General features: G+C 42.8%; 1 protein-coding gene across 1 annotated transcript in view; it reads left to right on the forward strand.

The window, feature by feature from the left end:
- LRP1B (LDL receptor related protein 1B) overlaps positions 1–19681 on the forward strand; it is a 660028-nt gene that overhangs the window by 624289 nt on the left and 16058 nt on the right. The window contains exons 84-87 of the mRNA XM_054381274.1: positions 5854–6015; positions 11700–11874; positions 12840–12944; positions 14958–15071. Coding sequence (XP_054237249.1) covers positions 5854–6015; positions 11700–11874; positions 12840–12944; positions 14958–15071 — 556 coding nt within the window. The remainder of the gene's footprint in view (positions 1–5853; positions 6016–11699; positions 11875–12839; positions 12945–14957; positions 15072–19681) is intronic.

A 19681-nucleotide genomic window follows, 5' to 3' on the forward strand; every position in this document is an offset into this window, starting at 1 on the left:
CACATTGTGATATGGAAATTATCCTTGTTTGCAGCCCAGACGTAAATAATCTGTGTCGTGGCACAAGAATTCATCTGGAGCCTCTCATTTTTAAAACTTTCAGAAAGTTTTCAAAACCAGTGCTGTTTCACTACAATTTTTTCTTTTTCCAAGTTCAAAATACCCTCTGTGGTCCTCCAAAACACCTCATTCTGCTCTGCCATTTGGGCAATGCCATCAATCAGAGGTAATCTCCTGGGTGTTCTGTTCCTTAACAACAACACTTAAATAGGAGCTTAAGATATGTGATTAAATTCCCCAAATACATCACCTGGATATCTTCAGTGCAACAAAATATTTATTAGCTATTTTGGAAGGTGGTTTAAAAGTTATTTGCTGTGTCATAGCAAATAAAATTATATATATATATATATATATATATATATATAAATAAAATAATATATGCAAAATAATATATAAACCAAAAATATTGTATAGTAAATAAAAGGGGCAAAGTAGGAGTAACTGCAGCCTCTAAAAGCAAAACCTAGTTGAACACTGTAGAATTCTGATGTCTATCATCTCCTTCTTTGTCAGATAAAAGGAAAATGCATTTCATCCCTGCCAAAAGGGACTTCCTGTGTCCTAGGCTGACCATAAAGCATTCTCCTTTCATTGAAGAAATTCTGGGCAGAACACTGGGGAAAATAGAGGAGAATTTTCTAGGTTTGTCAGGTCTGGAATTAAGACAAAAATGTGTAAAATTATTTTATTTTAATTTTTATTTATTTAATTATTTAATTTTTCTTTTAATTTATTTTATTCTTATTTTAATTTATTTAAATTTTATTTTATTTATTTTCATTTTAATTTAATTCTTATTTTAATTTATTTGATTTTTTTTATTTTGTTTAATTCTTATTTTGATTTATTTAAATTTTATTTTATTTATTTTAATTTTAATTTATTTAATTTTAATTTTCATTTATTTGATTATTATATTTTGTTTTATTTTGTTCTTATTATAATTTATTTAATTTTAAATTTATTTATTTTTTTATTTCTTTAAATTTTTATTTATTTAATTTTTATTTTATTTTATTGTAGCTTATTTCATTGTATTGTATTTTATTATTTTATTTTTAAGAGAGGCTACACAAACAATCTTCACATGGTAGTTGCTTTCAGGCACTTACTTCCTAAAAGTTTTTCTTTTCTTTTTATTTCTATTTTATCTTTTTTTTTTTTAATGTCTCTTAACAGACACTTTTTAAATGAATTCTCTGCAATTTATTTCTTTAGACTTGTAAGTACAAAATCAGTTCAGGGAATGCATGCATTCATTTCCACTTACATGAACTCACTGTGTGCATGTATAGGCTTAAAGGCAGGGAGGAGGCCAGTGCCAGCACATCCATGGTGAAGCAGTGAGAGAGGAGAAGTCCTGCACACAGAGGGTGTGCTGCTTACTCTCTGGGTGTTGTGACTGTGGTCTGGAAATTGGAACATTTACAGCTGAGATGCTGACAATGTGTTGCCACCTTGGCCTCCTGGACACTCTGACAACATTTTTCAGCACAGGTAATTGAATAGGAAACGTGTCTTGAGCTGATGATGTTAGGGGAGAGAGTAAAGAAAGAGGAGGAGAGATGAAAGCTTGGATGCTCATCTGTTAGAGGCAGAAGAAAACAAGGCAGTCTTCTCAGACAGCAAATCCTAGAATGGCTCAGGCTCAGGAAGGGACCTCAGAGCTCATCTCCTCCATCGTCCCCACCATGCCCAGGGACACCTCTCAACCAGACTCAGCTGCTCAAGGTCTCATCCAACCTGGCCTGCAACACCCCCAGGCAGGAGGAGCCAGCCACAAAACAGCTCAAACCACATTTTTTTTGTTTTCTTTCAGGAAAGGATTTTTGCTCATTTCTGCATAAAGTGCACCCAAAGCTGGTTAGCTACATTTTAAGAAGTTTAACACTCCACAAACCACTTTCTTTATTAATATTTGTTGTGTCCTGTAATGTGTTGCTAATGTTTCTGTGGTGGTGAAGGGCAGGAGCTGTGACAATTTTATGTCTGTGTGTGTCCAGCTCTAATCTTGAAACTGCCTGACCAGTCTGAATGCTGAAGTTGTCTGTGTGTGAGGTTACCGTGTGGCAGTGGCTGCTAGTGACATATGTGACATCTTGGTTAATGTGATTATTTCCCTTGCAGACATCAATCCATGTTCTGGTTCTGTGCTACCAAACCTTAGGGCATTGTTTGCCATGGTTTAATAAACTGTTCTTGGAACCCTTTGGCATCAGAAATAATTGATGAGAATAAGATAGATGAAAATGTCATTTTTAGTAGTGTTTTAGGTGCCAGCAGTCTGTGTATAAATAGGTAGTGAACTATTAGCAGTACTAAAAGTCAGGTTAAATTGAGTGGTAAAAACAGAGTTTAGGCTCTGGCACATTAAATTTTCATAGAGCTGTCAGCACTTTGGCATATTTATCAGCCTGCATTAGAAAAGAATAGAATAATCCTTCCTACAAACCAGGAAAATATCAGTGGCCCATCATTTTAACAAATAGAGGAGCATTAATAATAAAAACCGGTTTCAGACCTCCAGATCTATGTTCTATCACTATTCTGTTTTATCCTTTCTTCTAGAAAGACTGATTGAGATGAAAGATGATGTGAACCCCACCTGGCTTGGGGGCAGACATTTCAATACCAGTGTGTACATGAGGAAAACCAAAAAGACTCTGTGCTAACATCTGAGCTCAACATCTTTGATCGAATGTGTGAATCACAGGGGACAGATATGAATAACCAGGCTGATGCATATTGAACTGGTTGGAGCTATTTTTAGGTCAATGGGTTTGTTCCTGCTGCACTCATTAGAGGAAGAGACTAACTGATCTGATGGCCTTTAGGGTGATTTGCAAAACACTTTGAATTAGCATAGCTAAAAATAGAAACCATAGAAAAGAAAAGAATTATGTGGAGGGTTTTGTGTGAGAAGAGCAAGAAGGAAGGGAAGGAAAATAACAAACAAATCGTTCTGCATGAAAAAAAAAATCAGGGTGCTTCACTTGCACTGAAAAGTTCTCCAATGAAGATGATATTAAATAAATGAAGAGTATTAAAACAAAGAAGAAATTGTGAATTGTGGGGTTTGTGGAATGTTTAGTTTGATCTACATTAATGAGACATCAAGCTAAGGGGAGAAGAAACTGAAATAAAGGTAGGAGGAGTTGCACATTTTTCATCTGTGGTAAAAGCCATCAGGAGGCAGATGTGAAGGTAGTTGGGGATACCTACAGCAGACATGATATTAAACTGAGGAAACACTGAAGGGTAGCAAGGAAGTGACCTAGCCAGAATGCACCAGGGATTCAGGCAATGGTAGGGACTTCCAGGATGAAAATGAGAGAGAGTTATTATGGAAAACTAACCCTGAAATGTTATTTCATTTGACTACTTAGGATTTGGGCTCTTCTGTATGTTTTAAACCAAGTCAGGCTCAAGTCAACCATAGCTTCTCCCTGTGCTCACCCCTCCATGAAGTAGGACTGTCCATAGGTAAGAGGTTTGTTTCTGCCTGGTGGTGGTGTGTGATGTTTTGCAGGTGTAAATGCAGGGACAGCTGGAGTCTCTCATCATAAAGGTATTCCCTGCGGGTCTCTGATCTCTCTCAGATTCCATGGTCCTATCAGTATATTGATAGGGCTGCCAACAATTCAATCTGATAGGCTGCTTTTCCTGTTGAAGCCTCTGGTGCCAGCCCAAAGGACTTCTGCCTCATACGCAGAGTGCATCATTGTAGTGCTCTTGCTGCTCTGATTGACCTCAGCACTTAGGAAGCACGTAGCCCATCCTGGCAAAGTTTGCCATCCCTGGCAAAGAACAGCTACCAAGGAAATGTGCCTTAGTTTTACAGCAGCCAGTTAGCTGCCTGCCTTTCCCAGATTTGCTCTAGCTGCTGATACTGATGTGCCCCCGCTGAAGAGCAGACATTTTTAGTTCTCCCATCTCTGTTTTCAGCCTTTTACTGTTTTTGTAAGTCACTTGTGTTACTATTTGGGTTTTCTGTAGTCTATGTACATGGCTTTCCTGTTCTGCCTGATACCTCTTTGCTGTTTGCCTGCTGACAGCCCATGCACAATCCTTCACTCAGCAGTACAGCATTTCTGTGGCTTCCCTCAAAGGGATGAGTCTTTGCCTGTCAGCTGTCCCTCATGCTGCAGTAACCCAGCTAAGCTCTTGATTGTAGTTGCCACCAGGTTGGGTTCCTCATCATTCAAATGAAGACTATCCAGTCTGCCCCTTTATTTCAGAAGTGTCCTCAGGTCCTGATTAGCCTCTTCCCTTACTGGGGAACCAGGAGGAAGAAAAGTGTTAAACTTGGTCTGTTTCCTTAAAGAAAACCCTAAAAGATGAATGAAAACAAAGTGATGTTTTGTAAGTGACAAACAAGAATGGGGATGGATTATTAGGAAATGAGAAAGGGAATGGCGTGTTGGACATTCCATTGGTCATTTAATTGAAAAGAAGATTGCAAATGAGATAAAAAAGAAAATCAGGAGATGGAAAAGCATTTATGGGATCTAGAAGTTTGGTTTAAAGGAGATAAGCCTTAATAAAAAAGTCAGAGCAAGGTGGAAGAGTTTAATAAAGCAGTCAAATTGTAACAAAGCTATAAATCCTTTAGACGTGAGGATTAGATAAGGAAAGAAATTGGGAGAATTAAAATAGTGAAGAATCATAGAAGAGAAACACATTAGGGTTTAAACACTGGTTTTAAACCCTTTGGAAGGAGGCTATGGAGGAGAAGTTCATTTTGTGCTAATGTTCATCCCCTAGGGTTCACTGCTTTCCAGGCATTGAATATGGACCTTGCAGGCATCTCTGGGCTGATGCAAGGCAGGAAGTTTTATTTTACAGTATTATGATGTGAGTGGTAGGATGACAAAAGAGACCAACACAAATATTTGTGGGCTATTAAAACCTGCTGTGTAAAGCTGGCTGTTGGTGCATTGGTAAATATCTCCATACTGGTGTCACTATATGGAAAGGTTTGTAGATTGCAGAATGGTGGAGGTCATTCTGAGGAGGCAGCGGTGCTGATTATACCAACATTTGTAATCTGCAACTGGAGGAACCCAGCCTGGCAGCATGATCTGAAGACCTCAGTCATGTCTTAAATGCCCACTTAAGGCCATCTTTTAAAATAATTCCCAAATAAAGACCCAAGGACCATGCATGCACCTGTGTTAAATGCAGGGTTTGACTTGTCCATATCTACAGTGCTAACTTTAAACCTTCTGAATTCCAGCAGTGTTTGCAAAGGCATCTTTTGCCTATGTCTAGACAAATCTAGTTGGGCTGATGCATTAAAACTTGCTGCTGTGGGGGGGTTCAGCCTGGAGAAAAGTTGGCTCTGGGGAGACCTTAGAACTGCCTGCCAGTACCTGAAGGGATCCTGCAGAAGGCTGCAGAGGGACTTTTGCTGAGGGTTTCTAGAGACAGGCCAAGGGGGAATGGTTTGAAGCTGAGGCAGAGCAGGGTTAGAGTGGAGCTGAGGAAGAAGTTCTTGAGCAGGAGGGTGGTGAGAGTCTGGCACAGGCTGCCCAGGGAGGCTGTGGCTGCCTCCTGCCTGGGGGTGCTGCAGACCAGGCTGGATGAGACCTTGAGCAGCTGAGTCTGGTTGAGAGGTGTCCCTGGGCATGGTAGGGAGGGTGGAGGAGATGAGCTCTGAGGTCCCTTCCAGCCTGAGCCATTCTGGGATTCTCTTCTATGCGTCTGTGATACACCTATCTTTGAAGTGCTGCTGGTTGTTTTGATGTGTGTTTCTTCCTCTCACAAAGCAGTTTTCTCTGTTGGGAACAGGGAGGCCTACCTGCAGCTGTGCTCTGGGCTTCACGGGGCCCACCTGCAACCAGACCGTCTGCCACCGCTTCTGCCAGCACGGAGGCTCCTGCAGTGTCACCGCCGGCAACCAGCCCCTCTGCAGCTGCCTGCCTGAGTATACGGGAGACAGGTGCCAGTTCTGTAAGTAACCTCCACCAACCGTTAGCTCCGCCTTTTTGTAACAGAAGCTCTCCAAAATGGGAGTTTAGCAGCTGGAGTTGGGTGGCTTTGGTTTGCTGTTGGTTGGTTGGGAATTTTTGCATCATGCGTTTGTAAACTTAGCTCCAGAATTATTCATTCTGCTAAGGGAAAGTAATCTGATGTGCTCAAGTGATCTTTGAACCTAGTTCTGCACTACCTATCCAAGAAGGAGCTTCCTTAGGAATGATTTATTTCTTCTTCTCATGAGTGAGTATGTGCAGTGAGGCTGTACAGGACAGCTGCCTTAGTGAGGAGAAATGAGGTCACTGTGTTACATTTTTCTGCTCTAGCTTCTCCTGTTTGTTACCTTATGCTGGTGGAATGCCTGAACACACTGAATTGATGTAGTTCAAGAATTTCTCTGGTGTCCCTTATCACTGCAGACCAACACATCTCCAACTGCTCCTTTAGCTTTTGGTTTTGTTTCTAGCCCCAGTAAGGAGGATATTGACCACAGCTTTGAGTTTCATGCTTCTATTTTCCTTCACCCTGTTCAGTTTCAGATCACCTCGAGTTTGGTTTCTGCCTCCTCCTGGTGTTGAAAATCAGGGATTCTAGGTATTATTCACGTTGAGTTCTCAGGACTTAGAGTCTATGCTCTGGATCTGAAATTGTCCCTAAGTTTTCGTTTTGCTGGCTCATGATTCTCACCTCATTGAGACAATGTTTTCCAGAGGTTTCCATGCCTTTAGAAAGGTTCCTCTCCCTTTGTAGAACATCTTCTAATATTTTATTTTTTTTATATTTTAGGAGGGAAAGAAGATTATCAACCAACAGGCCTTCTGTTCCTACCACATTTATCTTCTTTTCTCTCCATGCTTTCTCTTAGCATGAATCACTGTTATCTGTTCTCAGGACCTCAGATATTTGATCATAATCTTCCATTCCTTCTTTGGGTCACTCATTTCAAAACTGCACTTTATCTTCCTCCTATCTCTTCCCCATCATGGCTCAGTAGCAACCCTGATTATTTTCCTGAAATTAGAATTTCTTTTTTAATGCCCTTTTTTTTACTCCTGCTTTCTTTGACTCTGTCACTCTACAGCAGAAGGCTGTCATAGTGCTTTTTATAGAGGAGAGCATTAAATGTGAAAGCCATCGTGTTTTGTACACCACTCAGTGAATTTGCTGAAGGAGGCTAAATTTAAATACAGTGGAAGGGAAATCAGCTTTTGTAGAAGTCTGGTTTGGAATTATCTGCAAGATGTAACAAGTATTCAATTTTAGTGCAAGGTCTGTCAAGCAAGGGAAGGATGAGTGTGTGTCTGCAATAGCATTTGTACTGCAGGAAACTGAAGGCATTTCCAGTTGGGAGGCTGGGAAATAAATTGAAAGCTTTGAATGGCAAACCAGCAGTAATTGTGATTCTCTCCCACTTGGTATTAAACAAACTGCATGGATCCACAAATAACTATCTGCAAACACAATTGGGTATTTGAAAACAGGACAGTACATAAATCATGCACAGAGGCACACAGATTAAGAAAAAAATATTTACTTAAGGCTTACCCAAAACCAAATAAATTGTTTCCAGTTGAATGCTTCTGCAAACAGACTTTATAAAACACCAAAAAAAAAAAAAAAAAAAAAGGAAAAAAGGGTGGAGGGGTAAAGAAGACTGAATTTCAGTGTAAATGTAGGGGTACTCTTTAAACAGTGCTTATTATCAGATTTGCCTTGCCTGCTGACTCTTGGGGGAAATGCCCTAATACAGAGACTTGAACACATTATAAAACTCAAAATAAAATTAAGCTTTTTTATTTAAACCTTAACACATTTAGGGAAAAAAAAAAAAAAAAGAGCCTTACAATCCTTAACAGATTTGCCCTTTTTTTTTTTTTGCCTTTGTTTTTCCTCCTCTTTTCTTTCTTTTTCTTTCTGGTCAATAACAGTTCGATGAAATTGTACAGGTTTACAGTTAGTAAGCTGTGTAAGAATTGACTTCTCTGGTTGTTACCCTGACACTGTGTGCCTGTTGGAATATCTGATTCTAGCAGTATTGCAAGGGTTGGATGCCTCTGAGAGGTCTTTTGCAGAGTCTTTCTGAGATATGATTGAAACTAGTTCATATGCAAAGGAGGATCCATGAACGTGCATAGGTATTTCACTCCTGCTCCCAAGCTGGAGTGTTTTTTTATGGCAGGGAGAATTGCCTTGCAGTACTGGCAGATTGCAAAGACCTTCTTTTCCCCATACTTATCATCTCCAATTACCCACCGCAGAGTTTCTCCTGTGATTAGTTCACATAATGGCTAATGACCCAAATGTGTGCTCTCTGTCAAGGCACTGGTGCTGCTGAAATAAATTTAGCTGAATGAATTTACATAGAATTCTGCTAACATGGTGCATGTTATTCCATACAGATGAATTTGATGTATTTGAGTGTAAGTCCCTAGCTGAAATTCCTGCAGTCAGCCATACAGACTCATTAAAGTTCATTTCTTGTGTCATTTAAGGCCCAAACTACCTAAAAAACAGAAACCGTTTTCATGCAGTTGCAATCACTCAAAGTGGATGTAGAGATCTCACAAGCTGTTGCTTTCGCTGAAACTCTAAAACTGAAGTTCCTTTCTTTAGGAGAAAAGAAAAAATGAAAAGAAAGGATTATTTTTGGTGCATTTCAGTCCAAGTGTAACAAAGGGATTTTAGATACAGCAGAAGACTGCAGGTGTTTGTGACTGCAATCAGTACTAGACCCCAGGAAAGGGTTTGGAGTATGAAATTCATGTTTGGAGGTTTGGGGGTTGTTTCTTTTTTTTTTTTTTTTTTTTTTCCTACTGTAGCTGGAAACACTTCCCCTGGCAATGCTCCTTTCATAAAATGTGTCTCCATATTATCTGTTAAACTGCAGTGGCTTTTGTTCAAAAATCAGACCCCTGCTGCAGGTTACCATTCTGTGCCTTGAACTGGGGAATGGCAAATAGTTCTAAATCACAGAATGGTAGGGCTTGGAAGGGACCTCCAGAGATCATCCAGCCCAACCCCCCTGCCAGAGCAGGGTTACCCAGAGGAGGTCACACAGGAACACATCCAGATGGGTTTGGAATGTCTCCAGAGAAGGAGATTCCACATCTCTCTGAGCAGCCTGCTCTTTTGCTTCCTCACCATAAAGCAGTGTCTCGTGGTGTTGAGGTGGAACCTCTGAGAGTGCTTATGCAGAGAGAGGCACAGGCAAAGTGTGTTTCCCACTTTATGATACACCCTCATGAACCATCCATCCTGAATGCACTCAGTAGAAGACATCAGGTTGTGTAGGGTCCAATCTGCTGCTTGCATCATGCCTGCAGTCAAACAGCAGCTGGAGAGCTTACACTTCCTGACTCAGGGCTGAGGTCAACATTTTGTAGAATGATAGCATGGTTCAGCACCTCCTCTGTCTGAACAGGCTGAGAGAGTTGGGATTGTTCACCTGGAGAAGGGAAGGCTCAGGGGAGTTCTTATAGCAGCCTCACATTGCTTAAGGGGGACCTTTAAGAAAGATAGGGAGTGACTTTTTATCCTGGAGTCTAGTGCCAGGATGAAGGGTATGGGTTTCAAGCTGAGGAGGGGAGATTCAGATTAGACAGAAGAAATTCTGTAGTGTGAGGCTAGGGAGACACTGGAACAGGTTGCCCAGAGAGGTGATGGAGGCCACATCCCTGAAAGCATTCAAGGCCAAGTGGGATGAGGCTTTGAGCAGTTTGGCCAAGGGCTCATTGTCTTGGAACAGCTTGGTACTACCCTACCTCTGGCTGCAACTGACTCACTCTTAGCCACATCCCAAGCTTCAAAAGGTTTTAATTTTTTTTTTTTTTTGTCAGAAGGGAAATATTTTGTTAATGGACCAAGCTAACCATAAGATAGTACAGATGCATAATTCAGAGTTGATACTCCTTCTATAGTGATTGCTTCAGCTGTTCATCAAGATCACCTCCTAAAGCTCAATGCAACATGTTCATTACACAGAGCTGGAAAAGAGTTAGACAGAAACAGAGAATTATTTGAATTATTTGTCTCCATGAAGGAGGTTAAATGATGGCTTTTAAAAGCAGCAAATGAAATCTGTCACTGCCACATTAATAATAATGAAGCAAATTGTTAAGATACCAGGATGAGCAGAGGGCTGGAGCACCTCTCTTATGAGGACAGACTGAGAGAGTTGGGGCTGTTCAGTCTGGGGAAGGGAAGGCTCCGAGGAGACCTTCCTGTGGCCTTTCAGTATCTGAAGGGGGCTGCAAGAAAGCTGGGGAGGGACTTTTCAGGGTGTCAGGGAGTGATAGGACTGGGGGGAATGGAGCAAAACTAGAAGAGGGGAGATTCAGATTGGATGTTAGGAAGGTATTCTTCCCCATGAGGGTGATGAGACACTGGCACAGGTTGCCCAGGGAGGTGGTGGAAGCCTCATCCCTGGAGTTTTTTGCATCCAGGCTGGATGTGGCTCTGAGCAACTTGATCTAGTGTGAGGTTTCCCTGCCCATGGCAGGGGGCTTGGAACTGGCTGATCCTTGAGGTCCCTTCCAACCCTAACAATTTTGTGATTCTATATCACAGCTCTGGAGGCTTCTTCAGCCAGGTACCTTGGGCTTTTTAAAGGAATATGGCAACAATGAGACAGTTACTGACACTTTGAGAGGGTTAAAGAATTCACCACTGGAAATCTGAATCCTACTTGTGTTTCAGCAGTTAAATAAAATAAGGGAGTCTTGCAGAGTCTATAAAGATAAGCATGTGTGTAGTTTTGTGGAACTTATGGATTATCTTTTTATATATTATTATTAGAACTTCATGAAATTTTAATATGTGGATAAATGAAAATAAAACTTAATTATTTCAAAACACTGCTTCCATTTCAGTTGAGCATAATGCTGTTAATGGTAATGTGGATGTATCAAAGGATGTTTATTCAGCCAATGTCTCATTAAATACATTAACATTGCTCTGCTTTTCTTATCAGCAGTCTCTATATTATGTGGGATGATGCCATAAATGGGTGACATGTAGAAGGAGAAAGAAAATAAACTAATCTCTGATGAGTTTGTCCTTCTGTTTCCCTTCTCAAGCCTGCATTGTTGATATATTCTGTAGCAGTTTGTGTGGTGGTGTTGAGTCTCATAACTGCAAGTGAGCCACCAGCTCACAAGCCCTATGAGGAGAGGCTGAGGGAGCTGGGGGTGTTTAGCCTGGAAAAGAGGAGGCTCAGAGGAGACCTTCTTGCTCTCTGCAACTACCTGAAGGGAGGTTGCAGCCACGTTGGGGTTGATCTCTTCTCCCAGACAACCAGTGATGGAAGGAGAGGACAGTCTCAAGCTGCTCCAGGGGAGGTTTGGGCTGGATGAGGAAGAAATTCTTCCCAGAAAGAGGGATTGACCATTGGGATGAGCTGCCTGGGGAGGTGGTGGAGTCACCATCCCTGGAATTGTTTAAAAACAGCCTGGATGAGGCACTTGGTGCCGTGGTTTAGTTGGTTAGATGGTGCTGGGTGAGAGGCTGGACTTGATGATCTCAAAGGCCTTTTGCAAGCTGGTTAATTCTGTGTTTCTGTGATTTATTTTGTAATTATTGTACCCTGCACTGAGCAGAAAAGGTGTTTCTTCCTGTGCTGCTCCTCAGCGTGCTGTAGTGATCATCTGTGGTGTCTCTTGCAGATGTTTGCCACCACTACTGCGTGAACTCCAAGTCCTGCACCATCTCGGAGGATGGCAGCGTGGAGTGTGTGTGCCCAGGGCGCTTCGAAGGGCCCAAGTGTGAGGTGGACAGGTGTGCCAGGTGTCACGGGGGACACTGCATCATAAACCAGGACAGCAATGACATAGTATGCAAGTAAGTGTCTCAGTGTCTTCAAAACCCATTGCACTGGGTTGGCCTTTACAGCTCACCAGCTTGGGCTCAGCCCTCAGCAGGTCACAGCAGAACAGCTCCTGTGTGTCTCCTTCCCATGCAAATCCCACTGGCTCCTGCCATGGTAAACCAGCTTTTGGAGCACTCTCCACTGAGAGCCCTCAGTGTGTAAGGGAGCAGGAGACTGAATGGATCTTCCCTTTGGAAAGTGGGAATTCTTGCTAAAGCTGCCAGTTGAGCTTTGACACACTGTTGAAGTCTGTTGATTCTGCAGTACCTGTGGCAGTCAGACAGTGTGTGCTACTGAGGGCATGTGTCGTAGAACCTGCTGCTGCAGGGCTGAGTGATTCTCCTGTCATTAGAGGCTATTGGCCTAGAAAGAAAGATTAAAACAGTTTGTGCAATGAGCTCACTGCCCCTGCTGGCTTGTCAAAGGTCTTGCCATCAGCAGGTCTTGCACATGTCACAAACTCACTATTTTAGTATGGACTTGGAGAAAGCATTGGGTTGGAAGGGACCTTTAAAGGTCACCCAGTCCAACGCCCCTGCAGTCAGCAGGGACATCCTCCACTAGATCAGGTTACTCAGAGCCTCATCAAGCTTGACCTTGAATGTATCACAGGGTTGGGGCTTCCACCGGGGAGGTGCTGCCCGGGGAGGTTGTGGAGTCTCCTTCTCTGGAGACTTTCCAAACCCACCTGGACACATTCCTGTGCAGACTACCCTAAGTGATGCTGCTCTGGCAGGGGGGTTGGACCTGATGATCTCTTGAGGTCCCTTCCAACCTCTGATATTCTGTGAGAACGTGATACCACCTCCCTGGGCAACCTGTTCCAGTTTTCCAGCACCCTCATAAGAGAGAACTCAGTATATCTAGATTGCTATAAGGGAATTCATCAGATTTCCTCCAATGCCCATTGTAATTTGTCCCTTTCTAACCATGACAGTTGCACTAATGGAAAGATTGCCCCTACCTGCCAGTTGTGTGATGGCTACTGTTACAATGGTGGCACTTGTCAGCTGGACCCAGAGACAAACACACCTGTCTGTCTGTGAGTATCCTGCTCTGTGTCCATCACTGCAGTCTCTGTGTGGCAACAAGTCAGACATTATTCTGCATGTGTCTGTAATTTTGAGGTCTCTAAGATGTAAAATGTGCTGGTTGCAGTATTTTTTGCCAGCTTTTTCTCTGACCTGACACTGTGTCTGCCTTTCTGCACTGTGTGTATTGGAAGATATAGATGTGTAGATGTGAATGCACAGAGATAGAAAGTTACACCTTCTGAAGTTCCTAACAATTTCAGGCCAGATCCAAAGCCTGCCTAGGCACTTGTTCTGGAATGGAATCCAAAGGTACCAGGATGGTTGATCTCCCCTACTTCTCGAAGGTGGATTAAGTCTTTTCCTCTCTGAAGATGGTCAGAGGTGGGAGTGGTGCACTCCTCCTGATGGCCAGAGAACAGGAAGGATAATGTCAATGCTGATTTCCTTTATGGATCTGAGGATATGCTCATATCTAGCTCACAGCTACCCTGATCTTCACACTGCCCACAAGAGCTTGGGTGTTCTGTGGTGAGAGTGTGCACTCCCTCCTGCACCATGGTCAAGGATGCTTTTGTTAAAGCCAGACACCAAATACCAAAGGGAATGTGATTCTTAGATGAAGTAGTGGTCTAGATGAAGCAGTGTCTGAAGAGGCAGAAAAGCCTACATGCTAGTCCTTGCTTGACAACTATGGTGGATCTTTTTTCAACTGCTAAATACACAATGCAGAAGTAGTCACTGTAGCAAGAAATTAATTTCTTCCCTGCTCTCAGCTACCTAGGCATATTCCTAGGTGGTCTTTTTGTTGTTGTTTTTGCCTAATAAAAAAATTGATCTTTTCTGTGCTGCTGAAAAGTTTCATTGTGGAGTAATCTTCCACTCCTCAGAACAACCTGGAGGTCAGAGCATCCTCCAGGAACAGAGGAAGTGTTTGAACAGTGAATTGGACTCAAGTGTCTCATTTCCAAGGTGATATAAGGAGGCTGTTGTCCAGAGGGATGTGGCATTACAGCTTTGTCAGTACAAACACAGCCATCTCTTCATTCTGCTGATGTGTGAGGCAGGTGCTATTAAAAGAGCGCCTGTTGTGTTCAGACTCACAAGGGAGTTACACAGAGAAATGCCTAGAGCCCGGCCACTGTTAGAGACAGAGCAACTTGATCCTCCCTGAGAGCTCAAGCACTCCTGACTGTGCAAAGGGGCAAAGCTGTGCATGCTGTACTGCTGGGAAGAATTTGACAATAAATGTCTGCATCTTTGGGGTTGGAAACTGTGGAATGCAGTTCTTCATGGCAGTCCTGACAATGCTGTAAATGCCTGGCTCTCTCTCAAGATTGTTTTGATCCAGCCCTTTTCTCTTGTTACATGTTCTTAATTGTCTCTTGCTGAGGGCTAAAGAGACTTAGAAATCTCAGCAAAAGGAGAATCTCACAGCTGTAATATGTAAAGCCCAAATATGATGATTAAGTCTGGTGATTCATTTACTTAAATTACCTAAAATGGCTGTTTTCGAAGCTTGTGATTCTTCCTTTCTTTTTCCTTACAAAAATTGGCTCATACTTTTCCAGATTCATAGAGAATACCATAGCATCTCAAGGGAAACCAGTTCCATACAGGAATTTGTGTATGGATGTAGAATACAGGAATACTAGAGCATACCCCCGACCCTCTTAGCAATGCTAGGAAAACAATCAGGACAGCTTGAAGGCCACTGACCTCTGGATCAATCAGTGCCAATATGTAGCAGATCTGCCAATAACACTGTGTTCAGAGCATCAGATTCCTGGACCCATCCCTTAGCAGAGGCCTCTTGCTTTAGAAGTGTTTGAGCACTGCTGAGGAGCAATCCCCTTGGCACAGTCAGCTTGGAGCCCCCACGGGAAGCAGAGTGTGACTGTTGTTGTCTGGGTGTGTGCCTGTGCAGCTGTGTGTGTCCTGCCCTCTTTCTGTATAATGCATTTAAAGTCTGTCCAGCACCAGGTAGAATATTTATCTAGGTCTATTTTACTGAAATTCTGCAGATGCTCTGTGGGGTTTAAAAGTCAGCGCTGTGACCAGAAAGTGAACCCTTGTGATTACTACTGTCAGAATGAGGGAATTTGCACTTTAACTGCGTTTAATGACCCGAGATGCAAGTAGGTTTAACCTTCCACTTACTGCTGCACATCCCGTGACATCATTTCAGGCCACAGCCCATTGGCTCCAGTCATGCACATTCACATGCATTCCACCACGCAGGCTCAGCCTGGGGGCTCCTTGCTCTAGCACACACTTACCCTCTGGGAGCTGCACCGATGAGGATGTTTAAACACACTTCTGAAGTGTCCATATCATTAGAGGGAGAAATAAAGAGCTTTATTTTCAGTGAGTCAGTTGAAAATGCTGAAGAGGCTGCTTGGCTTCTATTGTTCCTGTTTGGAGAGATTTGAGCAAGCTAATCTTACACAGCATAAGGTTTAGCAGAGTGACACTGCACATGTTCTGCAGCCCAGAACTGAGTTCCTACTCCTTATCTATACAGGCAAAGGAACAGAAAAGCTATTTAGGGACTACTTCAGGGGTTGAACTTGTATTCCTAAATCTCATTGCTAACTTTATTGCAATAATGCTGTAACCAGAGACTCTTAAAGAAACCTGTGTGAGCTGCATCATAACATTGACTTCTCCCTTGACACAAAAATAAAAGGAGTATAATATGGATACATTTGAATGCTGTATTTCTCTGAAGCGTTTAAGGTCTGTTTCTTAAAGACGGAATTTTAATCCTCATCAGGAGACGAAGCAACTTTAGTCTCTGAAAATGCTGTGAGGCAGACACAGCCAGAGAAAAGAAATCACAATCAGAGCAGCAGAGCTTCACTCAACAGCAGTGCTGCAAAATCAGAACTGAAATCACAAGGCAAAGGCCTAGGCTTGGGGTGAAGTATGGAATTACAGCAGCTTGGATCTCATCTCATCTCAATGCATGGTTTCTGAACACACAAACTGCTGTGGGGCTGTGCTGTGGTTGGCTGGTGGGTAGCAGTGGCAGTGCCCAGGCAGGGTGAGCAATCTTCCACTTTTTAAAGGAAAGTGATCACAATTCCTGTCAATGTTTTCCAGCAGTGGACCTTCCTGCCTTCAGCAGCCATAAATGGGTTGGGAAGGAGATTAGTCATCTAAGCACCACTTCTGATGCTTTGGAAAAGGTCTTTGTGACCAGCATCTGTGTGGGAGGTGGCTGCTTGAAACCCTTTGTGTCTCTGTGTGCCATACAGAGCTCACTTCCTCATGAAGGCAGATAAAAGCAGTACTCCTCTTGTCTCTTGCTGGGCTGGCAATGCCACACCACTTGTGGCTAGCAAATGACATTGCCTCTCTCTCCCAAATGCTTTCCTTAGGCTTTCTTTTTCCTTTTTTTTGTTTTTGTTTTTGTTTTAATGAAGCCAAAGTGACTTAGAGGAAAGGGAAGAGAAGCAAATAGAAGTTATTTGATGAAGGTGAAGACAATTAATTGATAGAGAGGAAGAAATGTAACTTCTGAAGTCTCAGTTCTCCTTGCCACCCTTAGTTCAACTCTGGTTGCTCCCAGTATCTTGTGGTTTTTCTGACACCAATTTAATTCTTTACTGGAGCTTGTCTATAGTTTTGCCAAGCTGACACTGTCAAGTAGGAGACCTGAGGAAGGAATGAAATACTCCCATGTTTCATGAGAGCCACTGTGCCAGGGAACAGGAGTCTCAGAGGTGTTCTGTCCATTGTTAGGAAGATGGTTTATCTCTAACCTGCATGTCTGGCCATGCTTTGACATCTGTCTGATCGCTGAGGGATGCTCAGCTAAGGGTTAACATTTTTCTTAACCAGACTCCAATTCACAGGTGGGTGATCCTTAGAAGAAGTAGAAATGGCTGGCTTTATTGGCATTCAGCAAGAGCTCCTCTCTCTCTCATAGCCAGATCAGCTGGGAATGCAAAACTTACACATAATCAAACCTTATTATCATTCAGTAAAGACAATAGAGAATAAGATTTCTCTGTTCTAAAGGGCAGCACTAAACCCATAATTATACAGAGGAACTTGAAGCCTGTAAGAGCAGACTCTCCTCTTACCAACTGCTGCTGGCAGGGTGTATTTGTATTTTGTTTTCCTATCTCCAGTTCTTTTTAAAAATGAATGCAGTAAGTATCATGTCCACATTGGAAATAGTTGTGTGTTTCACCTAACCAGTTTAAGAATGAATTGTTTTCTCTATGACTGCGTATGAGCTACTGAAAAAGGAACATTTGGTGAAGTTGGGTCTCCAGTTGCAGTGAAATGGGCCCCTCAGGTCAGGAGGGACAGGGAAATGCTTGAAGAACATCAAGGAACTGCTTGAGAGAGTCCATCCCAGAGCCCCAGAGCTGCTGCAGGCAGTGGAACATCTCCTGTGAGGCCAGGCTGAGGGAGCTGGGGCTTGGAGCTTGGAGCAGAGGAGCCTGAGGGCTGCCCTCATTGCTGGGGCTAAAGATGTGCAGGGCTGGAGCCAGGCTCTGCTCAGGGATGTCCAAGGACAGCACAAGGGGCACTGGGGGCAAGCTGGAGCAGAGGAAGTACCACAGGAACAGAAGGGAAAACCTTTTCCCTGTGAGGGTGGCAGAGCCCTGGAGCAGGCTGCCCAGAGAGGTTGTGGAGTCTCCTTCTCTGCAGACTTTGCAAACCCCCTGGAAGTGTTCCTGTGTGACCTCCCCTGGGTGATCCTGCTCTGGCAGGGGACTTAGACTGGATGATCTCCAGAGGTCCTTTCCAACCCCTAACATTCTGTGATTTTGTGAGTCTGTGAATGCTCAGTCAGGCTCTAAAAAGAGCAGGCTATACTGTGGTATCTTGTGGAGTGTAAGGTCCTGCACAGTCTAGTCTGTTAACTCTTAGCATTATTTTTAGCAATGCAAAGGACATTTTCCCCTCTCCCTTTGTTGTCCTTACTCAATAACAAAGGTTTTGGGAGAATTTCATAGCAGAGGTCCTGATCTTTGCTGCAAAATGTATCACTGAAGGTGTCTTTTAAAGAAGTATCATCTAACACAGAGTTACCCTCTTTAGTACTCACATACTAAGGTAAGGATATCTTTAGTGCTGCTCACTAATGGCTTGGCTTGGGAGGCATTTGTGATGTGACAGTTTTGGGTACCTCAGTCAAAGAAGGACACTGAGGCACTGGAGTGGGTGCAAAGAAGTGCAACTGAGCTGGTGAAGAGCCTAGAGAATGAGTCTGACGAAGAATGGCTAAGGGAGCTGGGGCTGTTTAGTCTGAGGAAGAGGAGGCTGAGGGAAGACCTTACCACCCTCTACAATGAAAGAACAATAGAGGTAGGTGCTGGGCTCTTCTCGCAGGTTGGTAGGGATAGAACAACAGGGAATGACCTCAACTGCACCAGGGGATATTTAGGCTACAGATTAGGAAAAAATTCTTTCCTGCAAGAGTGGCATTGGAGCAGGCTTCCCAGGGAGGTGGTGGAGTCCCCATCCCTGGAGGTGTTTAAAGGTCATTTAGATGTGGTGCTTAGCAATATGGTTAGTGGTGGACGTGGTAGAGTAGGGTTAATGGTTGGACCTGCTATCTCAAAGGTCTTTTCCAACCTGAATGATTCTATGACACAGAAGCATGTGAGCTATGTCTGGATGGCTCCAGAAACTCCACAGATCCAATGAAAACAGAATGAACAGGAGATCAGATTCAGGTGGGAAACAATTAAGAAACCGTTTTCCCATTTGTTTCACAAACAGTTCTTCATAGCTGTCAGTTCTTTAACTGCCAGTGTTTTATATTGGTCTGTCTTCTGGGTTAGTTGTTGTCAAGGTGTGGAGTGAGATGATACCTTTTTATTATAACAAATCAGAACTTTCAACAACCCAGGACAGCTGTTGGGTGGTAGGAAGGCAGTGCTCTGTCAGTTTCTGTAGTACTGAATATTTCCCTCTCTCAGCTTTGTGTCTTTCACACCTTCAGCATGACTATAGCTTGCTCTCACTCCATCATTTTGTTTGTATTACTATCATTTGTATGGCAGGAGCTGCTACCTATGACTGTTATTATCATCTGCAAATAAATGTCATCAAATCATAACCCCCCACGCTAGGCATTAGAGCAACACAATGAAAGAGGATTTCTGTGGGATGTTTACAGTCAAAACAGGTAGAAGATGTCAATTGCCTTGACCATTTTCTGCAGCCACTAAATGTAAAGAGATGATTTTGAGCAATGCTTCGTGACTGTGGCTGAGGACTTCAAGGTGAAAATAAGGAAGATTACATTATCCTGCCTGATTAAAAGGAGAGTAATTTATTCCTTCTTAGGTTACTTGTTGCACAGAGGAGTGTGCAGTTCTGTGTCTATAGTCCAGAGCCTCTGCTTCCAAAGTGTCAGCAGAAACAGAGAGAAATCCAGAGGATAATGTAGAGCATTAAATTAGTTGCCTGTGGCTACATGTGTTGGCTCTTCAGAGAGCTCCAGGTTGTAGTTGGTGCATTTCTATGTTAGAAGGAAGATAATTTCTGCTATAATGAAGTAAAAGTCATTGGGGATGGTTTAATTGCTTGCAGTAAGTAGATGCATGATTTTGAGAGCAAATTAGATGGAGAAGTCAGTGGTCTGTCAGATTAATTAAAAGGCACATGTGGCACAGGGGCTTGAATGAAAGCAAAACTTTGGTAATGGAGGGAGCTGCAAAGGAACTGTAAAGTGAAGAGACTAAATTGCTTAATTCTAAACTAGGAACTTCGGTGAAGT

Source organism: Indicator indicator, chromosome 5 (genome assembly GCF_027791375.1).
Source record: "Indicator indicator isolate 239-I01 chromosome 5, UM_Iind_1.1, whole genome shotgun sequence".
Classification (NCBI taxonomy): domain Eukaryota; kingdom Metazoa; phylum Chordata; class Aves; order Piciformes; family Indicatoridae; genus Indicator; species Indicator indicator.